Raw genomic sequence first — 23,373 nt, forward strand, 5'->3', positions numbered from 1 at the left:
TTCAAGGAATCTTTGTACATAAATCCGATAAATTTCAGCGCTGTTTTGACCACTTTGTCCATAAGCTATCTCCATTTTAATTGTATTTTCTTTAAAAAAGTTCTCCATTTTTCACTTTTAAATTAACAGTGTTAGTTGAAAAACAAATAATTAGCTTTATCTTATAGTTTCTTTTGAAATTTATAAATAAATTCGATATCCTAAAAAATGTACGAACACATTCTAGTGAAAAGATAATTTTTTTTCGACTCATCTATGTTTAAAAATAATTTTTACTATGATTTTGTGTTAATTTTTACAATCTAGAAATTTTTATTTTTCACTAATAAAGTTTTTTTCATAATTTAAGTCATGTATTATTTTATATATGCCACTTCGATTTTCGTTGATATCTAGAAAACGAAAAGTTTTAGAAAAAAACTTTTTCAGCGAAAAATGCTTAATTTTTTAAGCTCTTTGTAAATTTACAAGAAAAAAGGGTGTTCCATTTAAAAAAACGTTAAGTTGGCCTTGTAATATCCTTTAAATGACCTTCGGTAAAAATTTGCTTATGTTCATTGCCCGACCCTTTTCATAACAAGCAATGTTTAAAACTTTTTTTAACTTTAAATTTGGTTTCGGAGATAATCGCTTCTGTCACTTTAAATAAATCACTCTGTAGTATTAATGATAAAAGGGAATTTTTGTTGTTTAATAGCTATTTTTTAATCATCCGTTAAAGTTTAGATGAGTCCTTAGAGAGCTGGAAATAGCTAAGCGAGCGGATTAACTCGATTAGTTCTCAAATGTGTGTCATCCGGGCAAAAGCGTTAATAAAGGGAAAGTTTTCCCATTTATTTATTCTCAAGTTTAACAATGTTTAGCGTAAAACGCCCAGGAAATTATGACCTGAAATACGACCCTCCCGATATTACACCTCTTAGCTTTCATTAAAATGAGCCGACTGCGGCGGTAATAATCCTGCTCCGGCACTGATTTAAAATCGGCGAATTTCACCCGAAAATCTCGATGGGCCTCGTACCGACACCCGCAAGCACCAATCGCCACTTGAAGTTCATTTAACATTTTCAACTATCGATTTTTAATCTAATTCAAAATGTTCCAAAAAATTAAAAAAAAAAAAACACTACTCCGGCACTGAAATTTCTGTACTCTTCCTTTGAAGTATCGATACGCTCCTTATCGACACCAGCAAGGACCGACAGTTAAAATTGCAAGGCCTAAGTAACATGCGTTCGATTGGGGTCGTCTAAATTTGGCTCGCTTTATCGAGCGTTCGCTCCACTGGATGTAATACGGGCTCAGAAATAATCCTGCCTAAATTCGGAATTAGCCCTAAGCAAAATGCATCGTTTATCTGCTATTTACGTGTTGGATAACAGGGCTTTAGCCCTTAAATCTTTGAAGATGCAGAAGAGCGATAGCTCGCATCGAAACGTCGCTACCCATAAAAAGTTAATACTTCAAGCGCTTTCCTTCGAATTTGAACCATTAATCTTTATGATTAAATTTAATTAAATTTGTTATTAATTACGGGAAAAAAAATATGTAAGAACTTTTACTACTTAATTGGCAATTAATTCCGGAAAAGTGCCGGATAAGCGTCAACCTCATCGAAACCATCACTTGGCTGTTATATACTTTTAATATTTGCAAGATAGTTTTCTGGGTGCTATATTTAGGGGGCTATAGATAGGTAAATGGGAAAAGTGAGTTTGCAGTTATTTCGGAAAATTTCCGGTTATTTTAGGGCCAAGGGCAAGCAATGAAACTATGCAAATCGCTAAAATTTGTTGTAGGGAGAAATGCCGCAAGGTCACTGGCAAAATATTGCAATATGTGTCCAGAATCGAAGACTCCATCAAAAATCCCTCTAAAAATCAAAAGAAATTGAGTAACATTTGTCGCAACATTGAAGGTTCCCTTATGGGGACAAGGGGCAAAATCTCTCTGTGTGATAGCGCACCTTCCATGACAACTCGTTTCGGAAAAATGCTATTTTTAAATTGAACTAACGTAAAGTCAGAAGTGTCCTCCCCTGTCTGTGAGAAAGAGCCCCTTTATGAAATCTCTGATTTGCCATAAAAATGCATGGGCGTAACTAAAGGAAGTTCAAAATTAACTAAATGCAGGAAAAAAAAATCTGAGTGAAGAACATTGAAAATGCTACTGTGTGGTTGGGCTTTCAATGTGTGATTTAAAGGCTTTTTTACCAAATTACCAAGTTTCAGAGGCGTCGCAGGGGGGGCGAACAGATTTGATTTCCGAAGTAAAAATCGGCACAGTTGACGAATCTCAAAAATTTTACCGCAAAACTTCGTGGACGTTGCAAGAATGATAATGTAACCATATAAGGAATCAGAGTGTTTTTCAACAAATGTGTTTTCTTCGTCGCTCCTACTACACCCATTGTATTCACTACTTGAATTTGCAAACTTCATGAGCACGCAAAATCCCCAATATATTAAAATGCTTAGATATTAGTGGCGTACACAGTAATTTTGCCTGCATTCCTTTTCTCTTCATTTTCGACTCCAAAGTTGTTTTTTATCATTCTTTCAGCGCCCCGGTCCGCCGCTGCCACTACACGAGGCCTGTAGACTGACAAATTTACATGAATTTACGCCTTAGTTGACTCCATTTAGAGACCTAATTTTCCCTAATTCTAGCTAGTAATTTTCAGTTTCATTTAAATTTTTTTATTTTTAACCCATAATATTCGAAAATTTATCACCGCCAGTGCGTGATCCTAACAAAGTGGAAGATGTACATGGAGTCACCCTTTACTTAGCTCGATATAGAGGCGGAACTTTATGGTTTTAACTGCGCCGGTTCAAACTCTAAGAACTTTTAAAAATGCCTGCGCTGCATGTGTTGAAATTTCGTTTTATTGGGACATTTGAAAATCGACTATCACCACTGCACAAACTTTGCAAGGTGCAAATTGTACATGTAATTACCCTAGTCATCCTTATTTAGAGGTTCGAAGCGTATATTGAAATTACTTTCCAGTCATTCGATTTGGAAGTTCTATACGCATGTTGTGCTTATTCTCCAGACACTCTATTTGAAAATTCCATGCGCACGTTGTACTTATTTTCGAGTCACTCAACTTGAAGATTCTATGCGCATGTTGTGCTTATTCTCCAGTCACTCGATTTGGAGGTTCTATGCGCATTGATTCAAGGGTGACAAATTAAAAAAATATATTTCTCCTTAACGCAGTAAGATTTCGAATTCTGATGCTTTATGCAAACAGTTTTTAAAGATTGACCGTTGCCATTGCATCAACTAACTAAGATCAAATTTGGCATGCAGATGCCCTTTGGATGACTCACTTGACGCATAGGGCCGCCGGTTTCAAGAGTATTGATTCAGAATAGATGAATATTTCAAAAATAAGACCTCATAAGCTTAATCCCTTATTATTTACTATGCACATAAAGAATCAATTGCTATGAACATCGATTCGATGTTCCTATAAAGCAACTTACAATACTCTTTATGAGCATATAAATCCGGCCAATATATGAGGCATTTTATTGCAGTTTCCAGCTTTATTAAAAAAGCTTATTTGCGTCTGACGGGTACCTCGCGTAGGTAAACACCTCTTCTCCCATTAAACTTCCCATATTGGGATAGGGGCAATATTTATCAAACTATAAATACGTATTCTGGAAAAAAATAATAACCATTTGTTTATGGAAAGATGCCTCAAAGCTGAAATTTTAATGGAGCAATTCTGGAGCACAATAAATAAACTCGGAGCCACATGTTTGGATTTATCCTGGGTCCAGATTGATGATTTTGTATTTCGACAATAAACAGTTTAGTTGCAGATTCGAGGATATTGACTTACGGCTAAAGAGCGATGTGAGTCATTAAGCTCATGCTCTAGGGGTAAATAAGGAATTGACACTCAACCTCCTCCTCACTAATTTTAGCCACCACTTGCAATTCTAGGCTGGAAATACCTCGGCTTGACCAGACGCTCTGTAGTGTTTAGTAAACTTGCTTGGTAACAGAGTTTTTGATAGTCTAAAGTGCTTTTGGCCCGTGTGACCATAATATATTGTAAAGTAAAAAATTATTTTTAAATTCTCATAAAACAGCGGAGTTAAATAATTCACCCGAGTTAATAAGATGTTTACAGCATTCTTCTCGTGTGATCGAGAAGACGAAAATAAATACCATGATGGTTTGTAGGTGTGTAACTCCTCCTTAAGGGCCAATAAAGCAAGGTACTGGCAACATTAACTGGCAGATAACCATGGAACACTCTAGTTATGGACAACATTCCCCCGGGGAAGTCGTCGGGACAATTTTTTCTCAGCTCAAAGACCGACCCCGGATAAACCCACTCACCTTGTTCGTTCATCTTGAGCTCCGCCCTTGAAGAACTACGAATTTTGGCGCCAAAATCGAGTGCCCTGTTCGAAACTTCGCTCTCTCCAGAGGCGTCCGCCGATCATGGTGCGTCTCCGCGGAACAGGCGTCTCGACGCCACGCCGTACGCGGATCAACTGGTGGAAGGAAGCGTCCATTTTCCGCACATTGAAAAGTGCTTTTGACGACGGCGACAGCGCGCGTGCCGACTTAATTAAAGTTTACACAACCGTGTCGTCCGTGTCTACGGCCTAAATTTAATACATCGACAATTTTAAATTTAGTTTAATCCATAGGAATAACTCGCAAAAGGCGTAGGAGTTAGTCACCGTTGCCCTGCAGGTGTTCCTGAAATAAACCCTCAACCCCCTAGGGCTAGAAAATAAAAAAATCCTAGGGCATTTTCGGAAAAGTAGTTTTGAAAGAGCCCGATTGCGCGAAATGCGACTATGGTGTACAATCGGAATTAATACATTTCCGTGCGAAAAGAGAAACATTTCCGTGCAAGAAGTGACACTTTTCCCCCACACAACTGACGTCATTTCGGTCAATTTATTTTTTATGTCTATAAGGTACAGCTTCTCTACCCCATTGCCTTAAGTAGATGAATATATATTTTACTTCGTACTAAAACAGGCTTTAGTCTCTTCGATCCGCCAATGGTACTTAGTAGAGACCTCTAAACTTTAACATTGTTTAGCATTGAAAAATATGCAAACCACATTGGCAACAGTAAGGAATTTATAAATATTAGAAGGAACCTTCGAAGCAAGGAACTTTTCCTCTTTTATTTTACGACGACTTTGACCCTTTCAGTCCGCCTTTGCTATTATGCAAAGGATTATGTCAATTTTAATATTTTACCTGCCACAGTCAAACAAAGATTAGTAAACTAAAAAAATAAAACCCGAAAAAATAAGAAATTTTTGTTTGATTTTAAAATCTAGGGCATCTCGGCGCGCCGCTGATACCTAGCTGAGGAGCTTGTATTTTTTAATATTTATTTTCCATCGTTCAAAAAACAAAATGTACAAAACTCATTGGTATATGCTGCCTCAAAAGATGCTAAGGACATTATAGCAATTTTAAAAACCCTCGAAACCGGGAATTTTTGCTTGATTTTTAGGAAGTCTTGACCCTTTAACTACACCCCTGGTGCTTAACAGATCCGTTAGATGGTTCCGACTTTCAAACAGTCTTGGTCCTCTCAGCGCCTCCTGGTACTCCAACATTCAAAGACAAGCAAGGGTGCAAAGGTCATTGGAGTAGATTGTCCCAAAACACAATGAGGGGTTTTTAAAAATTGTGAAAAATCAAACAAAAGTTTTATCAAGAAACTTGAAGAGGGAAGAGATGTAAATGGAACTTTACGAGTTAGATTAACTCAAATTAATCTAAAACAATTCAAAAGCTTATCTGGAGTCCGGCTTTATTCACACAAAGGTCATTCCTTGAACGCTTTAAAACCAAAGAATTTGAGAGAATCCCCTTAAATACCTACTTTTTCCTATGTAATACTAGATTAATCACAATCATTATCAATCCAACTGTTGCGTTTCACTAAAACTTATTTGGGCTGAACAAAACGTAGTGAAATTGCCCAACATAGGAAATGCTTCCTTTGCTTGAAACGATTATTATTGTTTACGGCGTATTACACAATATAAGTTGGAATTATTGTTGTTCCTTCGTAACGGGAAATGATTGAGCTTTTAAGAAAGCAATTTCGGTGTTTTTTCCTGTGCGGGATCAGCGTTTCTCTCTTGGATTGGGATTCCCAGAGGCGCGGAGAAAGCTCCAAGAGCTTTATGTATGGATCTAAAGAAATGGAGGGTTTCTGTATTTTTTTAAAAGTAACGTTAAAATGCGTATTATGATAAGGATCGTTTTCCCTTTAAGCTTAACAAATCGTCCAAAGTAATAACCACTACATTATTGTAGTCAAAAATGCATTTTGCAAAACGCTAGTTAACAATTTCTTGACCTATTGGTGGTCGAAAATTATCCTTCCATTCATCAACATTCCTAAAATTTACGAATCATTGTTCTTCTTTCGTATATCCTATATAGAAGAAGAATAATAACAGAAACTTCAATTTCAGTTCAAAGAAAGAAAGCTCTAAACAGGAAGAAACTGAAGTTGTTGCGTTTCCGGATGCTTTAAATCGCTATTGCTTGAGACTAAATTATTACTCGATATCTCCATTATAAACTCCTGAAATTTTCAACATTTCCTAACAAATTGGAGAGTTGTGCTGAAGGGAATAATAATTCAAAAGAGGACGAAGGTGCAGCCGAAAATAGGATTTTCTCTCAATATAGGATATTGGCGAAATCACTGCTGGCATTCAGCATTGATCAGTCGCCCATTTTTCACTTAAATTTGAAGCCGCAATAAATCAAGAAATATTTATATGTTATATTAAATCTTTGTCACAATTGGTTCTTCATGTATGAGGTTAAATATCTAGGACTTTAATCGTATGATTTTTTTGCCCTAGCAGACAGTCATGTAAAGACAAAACTGGAACTTGCATATGAAGACATTTTTCTTTTAAATGTTGGGAACACATTTACGATTTTTCTATTAATTTTCTTAAAGAAATACATTCATGCTCCGGTATATTCAAGTGTGTTGCAAAAAAGCGCCTCAGGAAACCTAATACTTTTCACGTCTGTGTATGAAAACATTTTACATTTAATCAACAATAATTCCTGTCACATCAATTTATATATTCCAAGAATCTAAATTAAAACAAAAAAGTGATGACCCAATGGAAGTCTTAAGAGCGAAGGGGTAAAAATTTTATCCACAGTCTTGACCATGTGGTGAAGTCAATTTATTCTGTTCTTTGTCAGATCGTTCTTTTATATTTAAACATTCGAAATTTTAAAACTGGCCAAGTTAAAATAAAGTGGTACTCCATAAATGAGAGTTGTAGCTTATGAATTGTTAAAATATAATTTTTATTATTTCAATAATAGATCAGATATTGCTTACATCTATATCCATACATGAATAAGGACTAACATATAAAGTTTTTTTCTTGTTATTCATGATTATTATGCCTACAGTCATCTAAAAGTGTTTGATTCCTTCTTACTAATGAGATTCTAACAATGTATAATAAGGAATTTATGGAATATCTATTTTGATTTAAAATCTTGATAGTTAGGCGAAGCAAATTTTTTCCCAACCATTAGAGGAAAATATTAATTTCTGAAATTATTTAATGCATAAAAACTTATAATATTCCATAAAGAGGACATGAGATGTTAGATATCGAACTGATTTATGGCCTTTTAATTCACTAAATACTTAAACAGATTTCTTTCTTGACTTTCTCATAAATATGTTCTATACGTTTCAGGCAGATTGATTATTTTTCCTTTTATTTTGTTTAGAAGTAATACCTCATACGCTAGTAAATTGGGACAGTGGAATTTCATACTATTCTCAGTTAAAACTAACTGAAAAATGTAGATGTTAACGTAAATGTTTCTTAGTTGATTTTAATACAAAACAGTGTGCAATTCCTCCGCTCCAATCTACATTGTTTACATAGGCTGTCAATTAACGTAAATGAATAAATTAATTTGAATCAAAAAAGTGGTGACAGCAGACATCTTAAATCTACTCATATTATATATAATATTTTTGATACCTTCTTCAATTGAGAGAGCTTGAAAAAACTAAAAAATTATAATTAAATAGAGGGTAAATAATCATAAAGTGGCAACCTGGTTTTGGCATCAGCGCCTACCGCTGTTTCCCGTCACGTAAATGACACCTGTCACTTAAGTTCAATCCGAGCATAGTCCGAGAGTCCGAGCTCGAAAGCAAGCGGACCGACAACAAAGCGATCGCGATCGTGCAATTGCTGAGTAAATTCGGCGAATTACGGCCGATTGCGGGTCCTAATCTAATCGAAATCGGACGGTGTTGTTTACGTACTGAGAACGGGGAAAAGGGGCTCCAAAAGTGCGGAAAAACTCGCCCCAACTCGGCGGACGCAAGTTTTCCCACGGCCAAGATGGCCGACACCTATTTTCAGGTAAGTCTTGAGGGTATTAACTGGATTTATGGCCGTTGGCACAGACCGGTTTTTCTTCCATATCCCGCCGCTCCCGAAATAAATGTTGCCCGCATTTGGCAAGCCTGAATTTCCAGCCAAAAACCTGTGGACAAATCGCTGGTATTTAGGTTATTACCTCCTCATAACAGCCAACGGTAATTACGGTAATGGTACTTTATTTCTCGTTAAGTAGCAGATTTCACCTTGTGCATGCCGGCCGCAATGTGGGGGCAACCCCTCGGATGCAACTGCGAGAACACCTGTTGCACCACTGCCTGTAAATTGCCCACTTATTGTCTTTCAATCTGAGTCAAGGTTTTATCTGATTAAAGCTGACCATGGTTAATTACCTGACCACTGAATTGGAGAATACAACTAACAGATACTTTACCAAACAACCCAGGTTTTTACCTTTAAAATCATCATGGTCAATTATCCACCCATTAGATGAATATGTCTCATACTACCTATAAACATAGTAGTTCTACTCACAGCTGGACTACCCCAATATTCACGCATTAATCACTTAATTTAAACAGACAGAGACAAGTGTCGGGGAACACACTACTTTATATATCAATGAGAGATTTAGCAGCTTCAGTAATAAGCTACATTTGTCATCACCACAAAACCCCCACCAATAGGGTACCAGCGCATGATAACACTACAATCTACATGATAAGTAAGCAATCCTGTTTCAGTTCTAGCTTACTGGCTGCAGGAAAATATTGTGTAGGTGGGGTTTATGGTGTATTTGCAACTTTCTAAAGCCGAAAAAGGATTCTATTAGGCATCATGGATTGTTTATTAATTAGTGTCCTTAAGTAACCTATTTGTGTGTGTGAAGACACAGAACACTTAGTCTTTGATAATGGAGTATGGAACAATAAAAAAGAGGCACAAAGCCAAAGTGCTCAATAGACTAGCCAAAGGGAGCTATCATACATGGGCAGGCAATGTGTCAGTTAATTGGGTAAGTTGAGAGGAAGTTGTCGGAAAGGTGAAAGAAAGTTATTTGTGATCTCAATAATATTACTCTTATCTGATGGCGATAAGGTTACCACTTATGTGGATATGCATGAAATGGTGACAAATAGATTTAGAATGTGGGTTTATTATCTATAAGTATCAGATTAATTTTTTTGGATGAATTAAGCATCCAGGGTACTTTTCTACAGTCGGGAATTCAATGTGCATATTATAATAAAGTGGCTCCATGTATGTATATTTCATCTTAACAAATTGATAATGGTCCTCATAATAGTCTTCCTGGAAAGCTTTATTGGTCCAAAGTGGAGGTTGCATCAGAGGCGTAACAGTAACTAGTTATGTTTGTCTTGTTTTTGACTTTGCATAATCACAACAATGATCAACACATTCCATTAAAGGCCATTAAATCAAAGTATTGAGAACTTTATCTACAAGTTAATTACCATAGAAACCAAGAAATTTATTTCATTGTTTCTACAGAAATTATTCTTATGGTAAAGTTACCTGGAATTTCATTTGTAGTCAGGGGAAACTACTGACCTGATCCTAGAATCAGTAATAAAGTTACTATGTTTTTATGTAAATGTTGTCACATAAATGAAAATTTGCCCTTAATATTTCAAGATTTTATACCTGTTTTTCAATAGCTCTAGATGAGCTGGAAATGAAATCATGGCCAAATTGTTCATAACAATTCAACGTTTTCATATATGTATGTCTTTATTTGATAAGTCTGGACAAGAATGTTTTTATTAGTTTTTATCTTAGAGATATTAATTCAGTTGCTTGAGTTTTTGGTGTGTGAAAATTGTTTGATTAGAGGAAAACTGCAAAAACCAAAAATACCTAATAAAAACTGCTAATTGAAAAGATCCATACAGCAACATTTTTTTGACATTTTTGAGGGCACATATCTCAGAAGTAATATTTTTGTGTGAAATTCAGACAGATTTGTCCTGTGAGTGTGCTGCTGGAATTTCTGAAGGAACAAGGATATGTTGAGAAAACACATTTTTAAATAACTAAAATATAAATTAAACTAGTATAAGCGTTTTTTTAAAAAAATAATGAAAGGAATTTTTTTAAACTTTGAGACCTGGTAGTTTGGAAATAAAGCAATTTTGAACTTTGCTTATGGAAATTTATGTTTTGACCTAATGAATATTTCTAGTTCTGCACCCTATTTTTAGGAAATACTCTGTATATTTTAATAGTATGTACTTTTGTCTATAAAAATATAAAATTAAGAAGTTATTATGTCCATCATTATTACAACCCCCTATAAAAAGCAAATAATCACATTGTTGTCCAAGAAAGTAAATTAACAAAAATTAAAAAATAAATAAAAAAAATTAGTAGCTTCAGAATAAAATAAAGATCACATATTGTGGGAAATACAGAATTGAATAAGGCACTGTTATGGTAAGTAGGATTAGAACTTCGTGTAAGTTATGGGTTTTTTATTGGTACCTTACAGGTACAGATGCTTATCATTTAGGTGCCCCCATCTTTCTAGGAGAATATCACGTCCAGGAGTGTTGTTTGGGGTTTCAACTTTAATTTTGAGATTCAAAGCAACCTCCTTTTCCTGTTGCATATATCTGATACAAAAGTTATCCCCTATTTATTGCAAATTTAACTTAGAAAATTGCCTGAAAAGGCCTTTCAAACCAAACATAAACTCCAGTTCTATTTCTGTCGGCATTATGATCCATCTGAATAGACTCCCTGTATTACACGTTATCGCCTTGTTTAATGGGAACATCTGTATATACAATGCTGTAAGTAAATTCCCATAAACTAATACTCTCTTGACAACAATGAGGGACAAGATTTTACTGCGAAATCTGACTGATGAGAATTGGGGCAGTACCATTGTTGTCCATTAAAGCGGTGGTACCGTGACATGAAAGTAACAGGTAGATTGGCTGAGGAATTCTTCTTATAACGGTGTTACGTCATCTCTGATTCGTTGATAGGACGCTAACAATTAATTCTAGGCTACTTGAATATTCATTCAAGTTGTGAAAATGAAATTCGTTTATTTCGGGAATGACATTTTTATGATGTTGAATCCAAGCCTGTGCCCGCTCCTGATTTCTATATACAGCCCTTTTTATATACAGGGCGACTACATAAAGCACCCAGTGGTGTACGAGCTGTCTCACAAGTATGGCTTGTCCACTGACAACATAAATGAATCGCAACTGCCCAACAAGCTCGAGAAGCTCAAAGACATAATTCGCAGGTAAGGCGTTGAGTCTTCTCCTCGATAGGGCTCATTTTTTGTCTAAAACAAAAGGGAGATCCGCAAGGAGTTGAAAATCAAAGAGGGCGCTGAGAAGCTGAGAGATGTCGCCACCGACCGGAAGTCGCTGAGTGACGTGGCCACCATAGTGAAGAATTCGAATTTTAAACTGACCGAACTAAAGAATGAGCTCATCGAGCTTGAGTCGCAGATCATCCTGTCGCAGGGTCAGACGGCGCCCACCAATCCCCTTGTGCCCCCATCGTCCAACGGAGGTAAGTTATTTTTCTTCGCTAATGGGTCAATACCGCAAAAATTCACCGCGGTCGAAATCTGGCCTGCGGGCCGGCCAAGGTCGGCGACCTCGTCGCCACTGGCAGACTGGACTTATTGACCAAGACTGTGGAGAAGGGGGGAAAGATACACTCTTACAGTATTATTTCCGCGTTTTTTGGGAGCCGGGTTGTGGCAACAGGTCGGACGAGGTTCCGCACCTTGAAATAGTTCAAAATCGAGTTGAAATCCGCCGATCTTGTTTATTAATATACATAATATAAATAAACGGTCGTTTTGGTGGGTTATTTAATGAGAATACGATTTAGGATGGTGACAAAATTGATTTTTTATTTAACGCACGTATTGTAAGTAGGTTGAGATTTAACTAAAACAAGAAGAAGCTTGGCGAAAAACAGTTCTTGAGAAGACACAAACCGAAAACTTCGATGGGAAACCAAAACTGACGTAATGTCACAAAAAATGCGTACGATTCAGCGCGCAATAAAACTTTCAATTGACACCAAAGGACCAAACCCTTCTAAACATGACCATTGACAAACTAGATATAAGAAACTTGACAAAAAATTACCTAAAACTTGTTCAATAATATTTCAATAAATCTATGTTACTGACCAGTTGTAATTTGCTCAAAATGGCGAAATCATACAAAACATTGTCACCAATTCCACATTTAGACTCTCTTCCTCGATTGGCGGGGACCAACAACAATGATAAAATGAGCCCGAACCACTTGGGCAGAATAGAGAACCTCGAAAGGCAGCTAAATATCGAGCTGAAGGTGAAACAAGGAGCGGAAAACATGATCCAGAGCATCGGTACGTCCAGGGACAAGAAACTATTGCTCGAGGCACAACAAATGCTGCAAGACTCCAGGAAAAAGATAGAATACCTAAAAATGAAGATCACCAAGGTGAGATAAACTTGGCCCACGTGTTGCCCGGTGTATAGCATAAATTGATGCGTAGATGAAACACGACGTGGACTCAAAGTCGCGAACCACAGGCTCCACCCACGACCTCACTGCCAATGGGAGCGGGGACTATGTCAACTTGGAATTGGAGCCTGCGCTGGACGAGCGGATTGAGGACCTGAAACATCGGCTACGTGTCGAAGCTGCCGTAGTAGAGGGCGCCAAGAACGTCATCAAGTTGCTGCAGAACGGCACCAGGGAGCGCGGAGGTGGCGAGAATCGGAAGGCTTTACAAGAGGTGAAATTTCATTTATTTATTTATCATATCTTTGGTCGACCATTATTTGTTTTGCAATCCACACGGGATTATTTGTCCGAGCGACAATGCCGCATGCATGTCAAACGTTGCCATTGGTTTATTCGGTTGTTTGGTGTTAATTTCTTCACTTAGTGCAGCAAGTGTGTGAAGTATAGTGTGAAAATATGGGAAAATAAACTGTTAAACGAGCTGTGAGCGATATTCGCCAGACGTCTGAAGTCGGTATTTAGACTGTGTGTCTCACAAATGATCAGAACACGTTAGCAGTGATGTCGGCTGTTTTTAATGTAAAAACATCTTACTTGACAGAAGGCAAAATGCAACGTTAATTGGCAGTTATTCCGATGTAGTGGGTTAAATGTAATACCTGGGACCTTAAGCAATTTAGATAGATTCGCCAGTTGTATGCGTTTGGTGCCCCACATTGATATGGTTTATACAGTAATTCGCGTCGTTGTCATAAATTCAGATCTATTTTATCAATATGTGTGTCCCTGATTAACGCTGGTAATACTGGAAACTAATGGGATCTTCTGGTGGGCAAAATGCGAAACGAAGTAGGCGGGTGATTCTGACATTGACTTTGACATATACTTTGTTATCTAATGTTAAGATTTGTCAGTTATACGTTTCGCAGCGCCCTCAGCGGTAATTCTACTTTCCAGTTGGTGAACTATATTTTGCGGCATTTGTGTGATAACGTTTTTGTGAGAAAATCGCCACGTTGCCAAATCAGTGAAAGACTCACCAAACTTCATACAAATGCAATGTAGTAATTTATCCCATTTTTCCACTTTATTACCTCCACCCCGGAGCATCGCAAATCAAATCATATGGTAGTAGCTGTACTGGCAACGCCGGACCTCTCTTCAATTGTTTCCCGTCTGCTTTTCAACAAAAAAAGCTGCGCTGTTGCCAGCTATTTTAAAACTTACTTTACTGTGGGTGTGTCAATCTAGAAATAGTTTTTCCCCTTGTTTTTAATAGAGACAACGATGCGCGCTTTCTCGCCAGATTGCGGTCAGTCATAGTTCGGACCGCGAATGGACCACGCTTGATTTTTCTCGTTTTTTTTTCCCCAGAACACGCGATTCCCTGGGGAACGCAAGGAATTCGTCGGTTTCTAAAATAGCCGCGTAGGTGTCACCTAAATTCCGTTCTCTTTTCGTCCCGCTAAATAACTCTGCGGTGACATAAGCGAAAGCGATCCTCCCTGAATAGGAAAATAACCCCCACATCCCTATTATCTCGCAGGAGAAAGGGGGAGACCTCTAGCAAGCAGCATTGGTCAGGTTTTAAAGGTGACGCTGAATTTAAAGGGGGGCAAATCTGACAGGTTGCAATAACACCTCGCTCCACTAAAAGAAACAAACAAAAAACGGGGGGAAGACTAAAAATAGCCCCGGTCTGGTGCATGTGTGGCCCCACGGGAAGATGTCGGTGACGTAATTATTTATAGGCTCTCGCGACCTTTTATTTATTTACTTTTGCTTCATTGTTCTCTCGTGTAATTGGAAAACAATAAATGTCAAGGCGGTATAAAAATGCGCGCTAATTTTGAGACAAGAGCGCGCAGTTCTGCAAGTTTTTCCGCAAAACACTAAAAATAAGATTTGCACCTACGAAACAGCATTGTTTAAAAATAGTCCGGTCATCGTTGTGGAGCCCTAAACTGGCACCTGGCACTCTTAATAGAGCGGAATAAAAGGTGTCCGAAAAGCGTAAAATTCATTGAAGATATATTGCGAAAATTCAAGATTAGTCGGTGTTATTGATAGTGTCAGAAGAATGCCACAATTGAATTGCTTCTAGTGGCTCAACAAATTTCTAAAATCATTCCGTAGGCCCATAACTGTTGTGTCGGGGGTTTGTTAATATCTTCGCTCCGTTTTGGTTCTAGCAGTTGTAAAGCTGTTACACTGCCTATTAGAGAATGATTGATAACTTTAAGAGTCGAATTAATCACTAGTTCTAAGAGCTCTCATTGATATAAACTGCACTTGGACAATGCCGGTAACGCGGCCCGATTCTTTTCATTTCCCAAAAAAGAAGTAACTTCGTTCTGGAATGGACGGAAGAGACCCCACTTCGCCCCCTACACACTTTTCAGTGCACGCAGAGTTTACCATCTCGCACCCGGGTGCCGACGACCCTCGGAACCGGCCCTGTACGAGCACTGAACGCGATGAAACCACCGGCGGAGTGCGCATGACTTATTCTTGGGGTCCTCGCACTCAGTCCGAAGACCAGCCAAAAATCTGGCCCACCAGCGTTTCCAATAGCAACAAGTATACCCTCCAATGTAATTGTGACATTTGCTGAACCTAAGACCGTTTCAGGTCGATTTACAGCGACACAGCTCCTAGTTCTACGGCCACCCTCACTCCCCCCCGATCGATACCCCCCACAATTACCCCTCCGAGCGCCATGTTTGACACAGATTACACCCGCGGGTTCCAAAAAGGGAATATGTTTTTTACGTCGACTCCGCCACCTGCAGACATTCCAAAGGATTCCAAGGTTGTTAAACCGATAAGAGCTATAGTACACGATTCCTCAGGATATGGTAGTGACCTTTTAAGTCCCAATTCCCAAAAAAGTCGGGCAATGCCCAATGTCTTTGATCGAAAGTGTCGGAGCACGTGTAATATCACCTTGTCGACTAACGCTCAGAAAGGTAAGATTGGGTAGTTTTTTTGGGGCGGCCATGCACAGTTGTGGGAGTTTTAGATGCCTCCTCCCAAGGGCAGTGTGCCAGAACGCAAAGTTTGCGCTGTCAAACTCCATCTTCTTCAACTCAGCGACATATCTCAAGGTATTATGGATGCGGTGACCCTTGGTGCCATCACCTCACACAAGACGAATGTCAAGCTTCCTGGAATATTTCCCCGGTTCCCGAAGGTACAATCCGATCTGGTCTTAACTGGCCTAACCAATCAGGAAACACGGAGATTGAGATATTCCAACTTATTAAAATTCATCAGAAACATTTGACAAATGAATGAGGTTAGAAATTGAGCACGTGACACATTAGGTGCCAGTCGTCATCCATTTGATTGATTATTTCTTGCACTTATCCTGGCTTTATCATCAGCTTTGTATTTGGTCACTGTGATGGAATTAAATAAAAGTGTATCATTGATAAATCATCGGACCCGCCAGTTAAGACCGACTTTGAATGTTCTTCCGTCAAGTTTTAAAAAGTCCCTACAACTCCCAAAAAATCCCTCTTAGAGCCCTGCGTGCCACCTGCGCCATCCACCACAAAAAAAGATGTGTCTGTGCAGACGTTTGAGATGGTGGACAAGTGCACATCTCCTTTTATGCGCACCAACAGTGGCGAATCAATGGACAGGCGGTACCAAAGAAGGGGCTTCACGGAGCCCCTAAAGCGCCTTTATTCCCCTGGGGGAAGTTTCACCCCCGATAGCCTAGAAGGCAGTGTCAGAGTAAGTCTTTCTCGGTGTTTTTATTGCCGGGATAACACGACGGTTTCAGTCCACCAAGAGGACCGGTTCGAAGCTGCACAGAATGCCTGCTTTCGATGCGGGTGTTAAAGAACCACCAAAGGAATCAAGTCCGGCGGATTCTTTGAAAAAGCCCCGTACTGTACACATCGACGTGTATTGCACGGGCACTGAAATGGAGTCCAATGCAAGCAGCGACTCTAGCGATGAGGAGGGCGGTAGCAAGAGCGCCAGCACTCCTCAGACCGTGTTCGAGAACGAAAAAATGCGAGTAAGTCCCGCGTGACCCCCGCGGATTTTCGATCTAACCTTGTTTGACTTTGAGGTGACGCATAAGAAGGGTCAAATTCGCGATCTGCCTTTTTACTTAAGGCGTAGCTATGGGCAAGTAAACGAGGCCTCCAAGATTAAATCATTTGAATCCAACACTTCCGCGGACAAAGAAGATTCCGATGAAGATAATGCGAGCACCGCTTACCCATCCAAGTTGAGTTCCTACTCGAATATTGGTATGCACAGGAGATTTTGCCTTAAACCCCAAAGTTGAGGCTTGTTCTCCAGGTGATTTGTCTGCAAGTATGTCCAGCGTTCCTCGCTCTTGGACAACATATTCACTATCCAGTTGCGCTATTCCTGAGGACTACGACTCGGTGGCTAACACCAGCTGGAAAGACACTTTTTCGGATATTGACAGTCTTATGATGTCGAGGTCCAGCATTGCACCCACTGAAAGCTTGGACTTCGTGCCACGACGTCGAATTGATGCTGCGCAGAGCATTGACGAGGCACCAGAGTACGAGAGAAAGAATCTGCTGGAAACGCCCAGTATTGACAGCATTCAGCCGAGTGACAGTTTTGAGTATGCTAATTCTGAGGATAGGCTCAGAATCAGGCAGATGGAGGATATGTGGAGGAGCAAAAGGTGAGTGTGAGGTCTAGCAGAATGGACAAAGTTGTAAGTTCGGAGGAATTTACAGAATGTCCTTTTTATATTTATACATATATGAAATGTTCATAAATTTTAAGGAAAATTTGAAATACTTTATATCAAAAATTGGATTTGCAATTTTGCATCCGTTACTCTATGACATTCAATTCAAGAAAATACGTAAACGTCGCCAGTCGTCGCGATAATGCAAAATTCGTCAGAAAACACTTTTTGTAGCTCCTCCAAGTCGCTGAAATCTCCTATGGATGAGCAGAGTTTAAAGCGAATGCAAGAGTACCTGGACCAAAAAGTGCACGGAAAGAAGTGGGAATCTAAAGACAGCGACAGCAACGATTCCGAAGATTCGGGAAAAGCATACACCTTCGTCAAGGGTGGTCCAATAAAAGAGGAAACGCCTTCCATTCAAGTCAAAAGCCCCGTTAACGTCCTTCCAAATACTGTGAGGAATGCTTTGGTAAGGTCGGGCTTGCCACCGAGACAGCCACATCCTCAAGAAAACCCTACAAAAAGCTGTTGGGGTAATTTTATCCGAGTAAAGAAAGAGGAGGATCAAAGATTGCCTAGTGAAAAATCTGTAGAAGTAATGGACAACGTTGCCAAATCTCGTCCCCCTCCATTAAAGAAGGGAGAGGACCAAGGGTCGCTGAGTGACTCCAGCATCAGCTCCCACTCCCCTTCAAACCTCCAACAAAGACTGAGTTTGGACCCCACTCTGCGGTCGCCATTCATGATAGTACCAGGCATTTACACGGAACCACGCTCCATTGCCCGTAAATTCGGAACAGTGGTTAGTTTAATGAAAAAGCCGGGCCATCACGTGGGACCGGCTAAAAACCCCGACTGCATGTGCGACCACTGTCAGTCTTATTGGCAAGGGATGGGATATCGGGGGCGTACTCGCAGCATGGGCGACCCGCCCACTGGGCGGCAAATACAGAACTGGAAGGAGTTTTTGGAGCAGCAACAACAGCGCAGTTCCGCTAGCGTTGCCAACGTGCCCTTCACGGACCTTTAATTTTCTTTTACTTTTTGTTGTGTTGGTGTGTTTAAGAGTGAGTGTTACACAGGTAGGTAAATCGTCGACAACATCACGAATAGGATGAAACTAGTCTATTATAGGTCGACCAAAGATCGAATTTGTTTGTTTGGAGTGTGAGTTTTTCACACGTTTGAATGTAGGCTCAAGAAAGCCTAAGGGCGAGCAGTATGAAGCTGGACCTGCTGAGGAAGTCGCTGGAGCAGCGCAAAGCGGAGCTTCCTGCAGATTCGCCCGTTGCCGCCCAACTCAAAGAGGAGTTGGCCAATGCCAACGCGTCAGTCTTCAGTCCGATGCCGGTGCACTATACCAGTCTACAGCCATTCCGAGTGCGCAGCGATAGCAATAGGATGCATAGCGCATCGGGAACTATTAGCCGATGCGCTGCCGTCACGGGTAAGTGGTTCTTTCGTCTTCTGCAAACGTACTTAGCATCTGAATGAAGTTAGAACACCTTTATCAATTTGTTCAAAAAAATTAACAGGAACCGCTTAAGAAATATAAATTCCTCTAAAACCGCTATGTTATACTTTAGTATTTTATATGTGGCTCCTTATAGGAACATTAGAAGTGCGCCTGATGGGTTGCCAAGATCTGTTGGAGGACGTGCCCGGCCGGCCCAAGAAAGACTCCGATGGTAGTTCGAGTCCCATGGACTTAAAAATATTCAAAAAAGGTTCATTGGCGTAGAAGCCTTGGAGGACACACTTATATAGATTGTGGGTTTTGACAGGTGTGACAGGACGTAGTTCCTCCAAGAGCTACAGCGTCAAAGAGGATGTGAGCGACGACATCATGGCAGTCCTGAAGCTGGACAACAACGCCGTGGCTCAAACCAGCTGGAGACCGTGCTCGCAGCAAGCATGGGACCAACGCTTCTCCATTGAACTGGACAAGTCTCGTGAGCTGGAAATCGGCGTTTATTGGCGCGACTGGCGCTCGCTTTGCGGTGTTCTCTTTCTCAAACTCGAAGAATTTATCGACAACGACCGCGATGGCATGGTGTTGCACCTGGAGCCGCAGGGTCTGCTTTTCGCCGAGGTGAAGTTCCTGAACCCAATGATCTCCAAGCGGCCGAAGCTGCAGCGACAGAAGCGCATTTTCCGCCAGGTGATGCCACGCGCCAATCAGATGAACATTAACATAGTGACGTGGGGCCGTTGGATGAAGAAGCTTAACAACCAGCCGGTGCCCAGCAGGCAAAACTTGCCACCTTCAGAGGAGGTTGAAGACAAACCGGAGACGCCGGGAGAAGCACCAGATTCGCAGGCTGCAGGTTTAGGGGGGCAGCGCCCTCTGGGCTTGCGTTTGGCAGTGCCTGTTCCTGTGGCCACCCCCAAAGTTCCGTCCTCTTTCCAGTCCTTGTCCCAGTCCTCCACTCCGTCGCCGCAAGGCCAACCACCAAGAGATTGGACCACACCAGTTTCCACTCCTGTGGATGAAACACCGCCTCCGCCTGTAGCGAAAAAGCGAACTTCAGCACCTTCACTGCCGCCCCCACCGCCTCCTCCCAGGCTAGACCCAGAGGTGAGTCTTTAGGCATTTCTTTTGGGGTAATTAGTAGGGCTGACACTTTAATTGTTATTGCAACTCTTACAGGGTCAGGTACGAGTAGCGCACTCTTTTGTTTAGGGTGTGTGGTGGTACTTTAGTTGTTGACACCCAGTATTGGGCGGCCCAGTGACTGGGACGCCCCGTATTGGGATTGTACAGTAACAGTGGCGCGTCAAGCACGAGGTTGAGGGTGCGCGGGTACCTTAACTGTCCTTGTCGCCCTTTATGCCTGTTTTCATTTTAAAAAATCCCCGACTGTTTTTAAGTTGTCGGTATTGCAGAGCGCTGCTGCTCTTCGCGAATTCGACTTTCTGGAGCTTGAGGAGGTGTACGTGGAGGGGCGCAGACCCTCCGAACCCCTTCTCATCTCCACCCCGACCACGCCCGTGGTCATCGCTTTCCCCCCCACCGACCAGTTCGTCGTTCTCCCCAGTCCCCAGCCGGTCATCGAATTCCCCGACGACGAGGTATCGTTCAGTGTTTCTGTCTTCCATTTGTCGCTGTTTAGTTACGTTTCATTGGCTGTGTCATTGTTTGCTGCCTTTCCTCAGTGTTAAGTCGCCCATGTGTCTTTGGAAACGGGATCTTGGCTTCCAAACAAATGTAATTTCACAGAACGATGAGATAAAACAGCTTGTAACTATAATTTGCAGTGCCATCTCCATTTCTTTTAGATCGTTGGTGAAATTAAATTCACCTTTAAAGATTATGAAAACACGCAGTTTACAGAACTGAAAGATAGGTGACACGAACGTCAAATTGAAGGTGTGTCAGAGTTGACGTTTTCTTGACTCGTTCATTCCGTTTCCAAGTCACATTCAAGTGCATGCAGTGCGACCCTTTAGCACCAAAAATCACGTTCCCTTAGCTTTAGTGTGGCATTAGACAGTGCCTATGTCTTTGTTTGTTTGTTGTACAAAGCTAACCACCCCTTTCCTTTCCTCCCCGCCATTAACTAACAATTGCACGAGCGTTGACAAGATTAACGAAACATAAGTAGTTTGTCGTAACGTACACCTTTGGTAACGTTTCAATTGAACATGGAGTTTTAAAGTAGCGTTTGATTTAGCCATCATTTGAGCAGCCTCAAGTGGTGCGCAGACCTGTGGCGCGCGAAGTCAGCTACCGCGACAGCGCATACGAGTCAAGGCGACAATCGCAATCGCAGCAAGCCGCCATGACTGCCGAGCACTTCCGACTGATAAGCGTACTTGGCCGAGGTCACTTTGGCAAGGTCATCCTCTCTCAGTATAAGAACACCGGCGAGTATTTCGCCATTAAGGCACTGAAGAAAGGCGACATCATTGCTAGGGACGAGGTCGAGTCGTTGCTCTCGGAAAAACGAATTTTCGAAGGTTGTTTTCACTCCTATTTATCAGGGAATTTTATATCTGTCATTCGCAAATTTACTCTACAGTGGCCAACAGCATCCGACACCCGTTCCTCGTGAACCTGTTCGCCTGCTTCCAGACGGATGCGCACGTGTGCTTCGTTATGGAGTACGCAGCGGGCGGCGATTTGATGATGCATATCCACGCAGATGTGTTCAGCGAGACCCGCGCCGTCTTCTACGCCGCATGCGTTGTTCTGGGTCTACAGTACCTGCACGAGAACAAGATCATCTACCGCGATCTCAAACTAGACAATTTGTTATTGGACACGGAAGGATACGTGAAGATCGCCGATTTCGGATTGTGTAAGGAAGGGATGGGCTTTGGCGACAGAACGGGCACCTTTTGCGGCACCCCTGAATTTTTGGCTCCGGAAGTGCTCACTGAGACATCATATACGAGAGCTGTGGATTGGTGGGGATTGGGGGTGCTCATCTTCGAGATGCTTGTCGGTGAGGTGAGTCCAGGCAAAAAATAATTTTTCACTTTGAACTTCTGTATTTGTTACTCACGACCATTTCCTTGCACAGTCACCGTTTCCCGGAGACGACGAAGAAGAGGTGTTTGACTCTATCGTGAACGACGAAGTGCGTTACCCGCGGTTCCTGTCGCTGGAGTCGATCGCGATCATGAGAAGGGTACGAATTCCCTCCTTTTTGTTTAGGTGTGGGATTAATTTTTCCGTTTTGCGTAGCTGTTGCGCAAATCCCCAGACAGACGACTGGGCTCTAGCGAACGGGACGCCGAGGACGTGAAGAAGCAGGCGTTTTTCAGGCACATCCAATGGGAGGAGCTGCTCCACCGAAGAGTGCCGCCTCCTTTCGTTCCCACAGTGGTAAGTTCCCTTGTATGTTCTATGCCTTTGTAGCAAATTATTCTTCTCAATCATACTTCAAATCTCTAAAAAATTACACAGGGTGGTCACAAAAATAACATCCACCTTCTCCTCCATTATGCTTTATAAACCACCATTTTGATTGTGTCAGCTGTTTAAATCTTTTACACTCGTTTTTGACGAGTGAATGTTACGATCTTTTAATAACACTGTCTTGAACTGAGTCTCATCTCTAGCACTCCATGGAGGACGTAAGCAATTTTGACGAGGAATTCACGTCGGAAAAGGCGCAGCTGACGCCACCCAAAGAGCCGCGCCCCTTGACGGGCCAAGACCAAAACCTATTCCGGGAGTTTACCTACATGGCGGACTGGTGCTGACGGCGCTAGAGGGCGTCCGACGACGTCGCCCTCCGCGGTTGCCAAATTGCGCATTAGTTGCTCAGAGCGATAGTTGCCGTCGTGCGTGTTTTCATAGTTTTAAGGCCGCCTTAAATCCAGAGACTTCCACGCAACTACACAGGGTGAATGTAGGCCTGTTTTTTTACCTTGAATCAAGTGCCTGTCCTAAGGAAAGCAATCCGATGCTCATTGTTGATTTTTAAATGTAAATAGACTTTTTTCTTATTATCGATACTAACGTTTAGTAGTCCGTAGTGTCCCCTCTTTTCCCGCTCATTGCGAGACAATATTTTTCGACGCTTTAATTATCTTATTATACATAGAATTGTTTAAGTTTTATTGAGAAAATACGTACTGACGTTCCCCAAGTGCGATTGATATACATACAGTTATATATTTATATGATTACTATTATTATTGTCGAAAAGCATCACTGATAAATAAATACACATTGTTACGAACGGTTTAACAGTAAAATATATATTTATGCCAATTTCATGTGTCATTTGTCATT

The 23,373-nt window shown here is 41.0% G+C and overlaps 3 protein-coding genes and 1 long non-coding RNA gene across 9 annotated transcripts in view; 2 read left to right on the plus strand and 2 right to left on the minus strand.

The window, feature by feature from the left end:
- Adcy2 (adenylate cyclase type 2 Ac76E) overlaps positions 1-4,511 on the minus strand; it is a 37,712-nt gene extending 33,201 nt beyond the window's left edge. The window contains exon 1 of the mRNA XM_066394445.1: positions 4,366-4,511. Within this exon, the coding sequence (XP_066250542.1) occupies positions 4,366-4,378 (13 nt within the window). The 5' untranslated portion in view covers positions 4,379-4,511. The remainder of the gene's footprint in view (positions 1-4,365) is intronic.
- A 3,665-nt stretch (positions 4,512-8,176) lies between these two features.
- Positions 8,177-23,346, plus strand: Pkn (serine/threonine-protein kinase N). 5 transcript variants are annotated; one of them, XM_066394438.1, is made up of 16 exons: positions 8,177-8,441; positions 8,957-9,144; positions 9,199-9,435; positions 11,579-11,700; positions 11,755-11,975; positions 12,672-12,907; positions 12,963-13,205; positions 18,822-19,074; positions 19,238-19,354; positions 19,412-20,205; positions 20,499-20,699; positions 21,302-21,587; positions 21,650-22,080; positions 22,154-22,261; positions 22,318-22,458; positions 22,695-23,346. In XM_066394438.1, exons 3-16 carry the CDS (start codon positions 9,334-9,336, stop codon positions 22,836-22,838), a joined length of 3,399 nt encoding a protein of 1,132 aa, XP_066250535.1. In that variant the 5' UTR covers positions 8,177-8,441; positions 8,957-9,144; positions 9,199-9,333; the 3' UTR covers positions 22,839-23,346. The 5 variants fall into 5 exon arrangements, with proteins under 5 accessions (XP_066250535.1, XP_066250534.1, XP_066250536.1 ...); XM_066394437.1 differs by having other exon boundaries at positions 8,957-9,435; XM_066394439.1 differs by having other exon boundaries at positions 8,957-9,435; positions 20,514-20,699.
- LOC136411757 (uncharacterized) lies at positions 8,602-9,000 on the minus strand. The gene is made up of 2 exons (XR_010752348.1): positions 8,874-9,000; positions 8,602-8,819 (listed from the first exon to the last, which is right to left on the minus strand). It is a non-coding gene; the product is annotated as an uncharacterized lncRNA (long non-coding RNA).
- Positions 15,147-18,895, plus strand: LOC136411755 (uncharacterized). 2 transcript variants are annotated; one of them, XR_010752347.1, is made up of 9 exons: positions 15,147-15,514; positions 15,566-15,903; positions 15,957-16,127; positions 16,461-16,675; positions 16,725-16,964; positions 17,019-17,202; positions 17,255-17,615; positions 17,859-18,709; positions 18,762-18,895. XR_010752347.1 is itself a non-coding variant. In XM_066394447.1 (8 exons), the coding sequence occupies exons 1-8, from the start codon at positions 15,294-15,296 to the stop codon at positions 18,655-18,657; spliced, it is 2,529 nt and encodes an 842-aa protein (XP_066250544.1). In that variant the 5' UTR covers positions 15,147-15,293; the 3' UTR covers positions 18,658-18,852. The 2 variants fall into 2 exon arrangements, 1 of the variants encoding a protein (XP_066250544.1); XM_066394447.1 differs by having other exon boundaries at positions 17,859-18,852.
- Positions 23,347-23,373: the final 27 nt, after the last annotated feature.

Source organism: Euwallacea similis, chromosome 10, assembly GCF_039881205.1.
Source record: "Euwallacea similis isolate ESF13 chromosome 10, ESF131.1, whole genome shotgun sequence".
NCBI classification, from domain to species: domain Eukaryota; kingdom Metazoa; phylum Arthropoda; class Insecta; order Coleoptera; family Curculionidae; genus Euwallacea; species Euwallacea similis.

Bases quoted from the DNA above. Each gene is read 5' to 3' on its own strand.
- Pkn (XM_066394437.1), top strand. From the start codon at position 9,334: ATGGAGTATGGAACAATAAAAAAGAGGCACAAAGCCAAAGTGCTCAAT. The intron at 11,976-12,671 runs GTAAGTTATTTT...TTCCACATTTAG, and splicing joins GCCCCCATCGTCCAACGGAG to ACTCTCTTCCTCGATTGGCG. The intron at 12,908-12,962 runs GTGAGATAAACT...ATTGATGCGTAG, and splicing joins TAAAAATGAAGATCACCAAG to ATGAAACACGACGTGGACTC.
- LOC136411755 (XM_066394447.1), top strand. From the start codon at position 15,294: ATGGACGGAAGAGACCCCACTTCGCCCCCTACACACTTTTCAGTGCAC. The intron at 15,904-15,956 runs GTAAGATTGGGT...TGGGAGTTTTAG, and splicing joins GTCGACTAACGCTCAGAAAG to ATGCCTCCTCCCAAGGGCAG. The intron at 16,965-17,018 runs GTAAGTCCCGCG...TTTGACTTTGAG, and splicing joins TCGAGAACGAAAAAATGCGA to GTGACGCATAAGAAGGGTCA.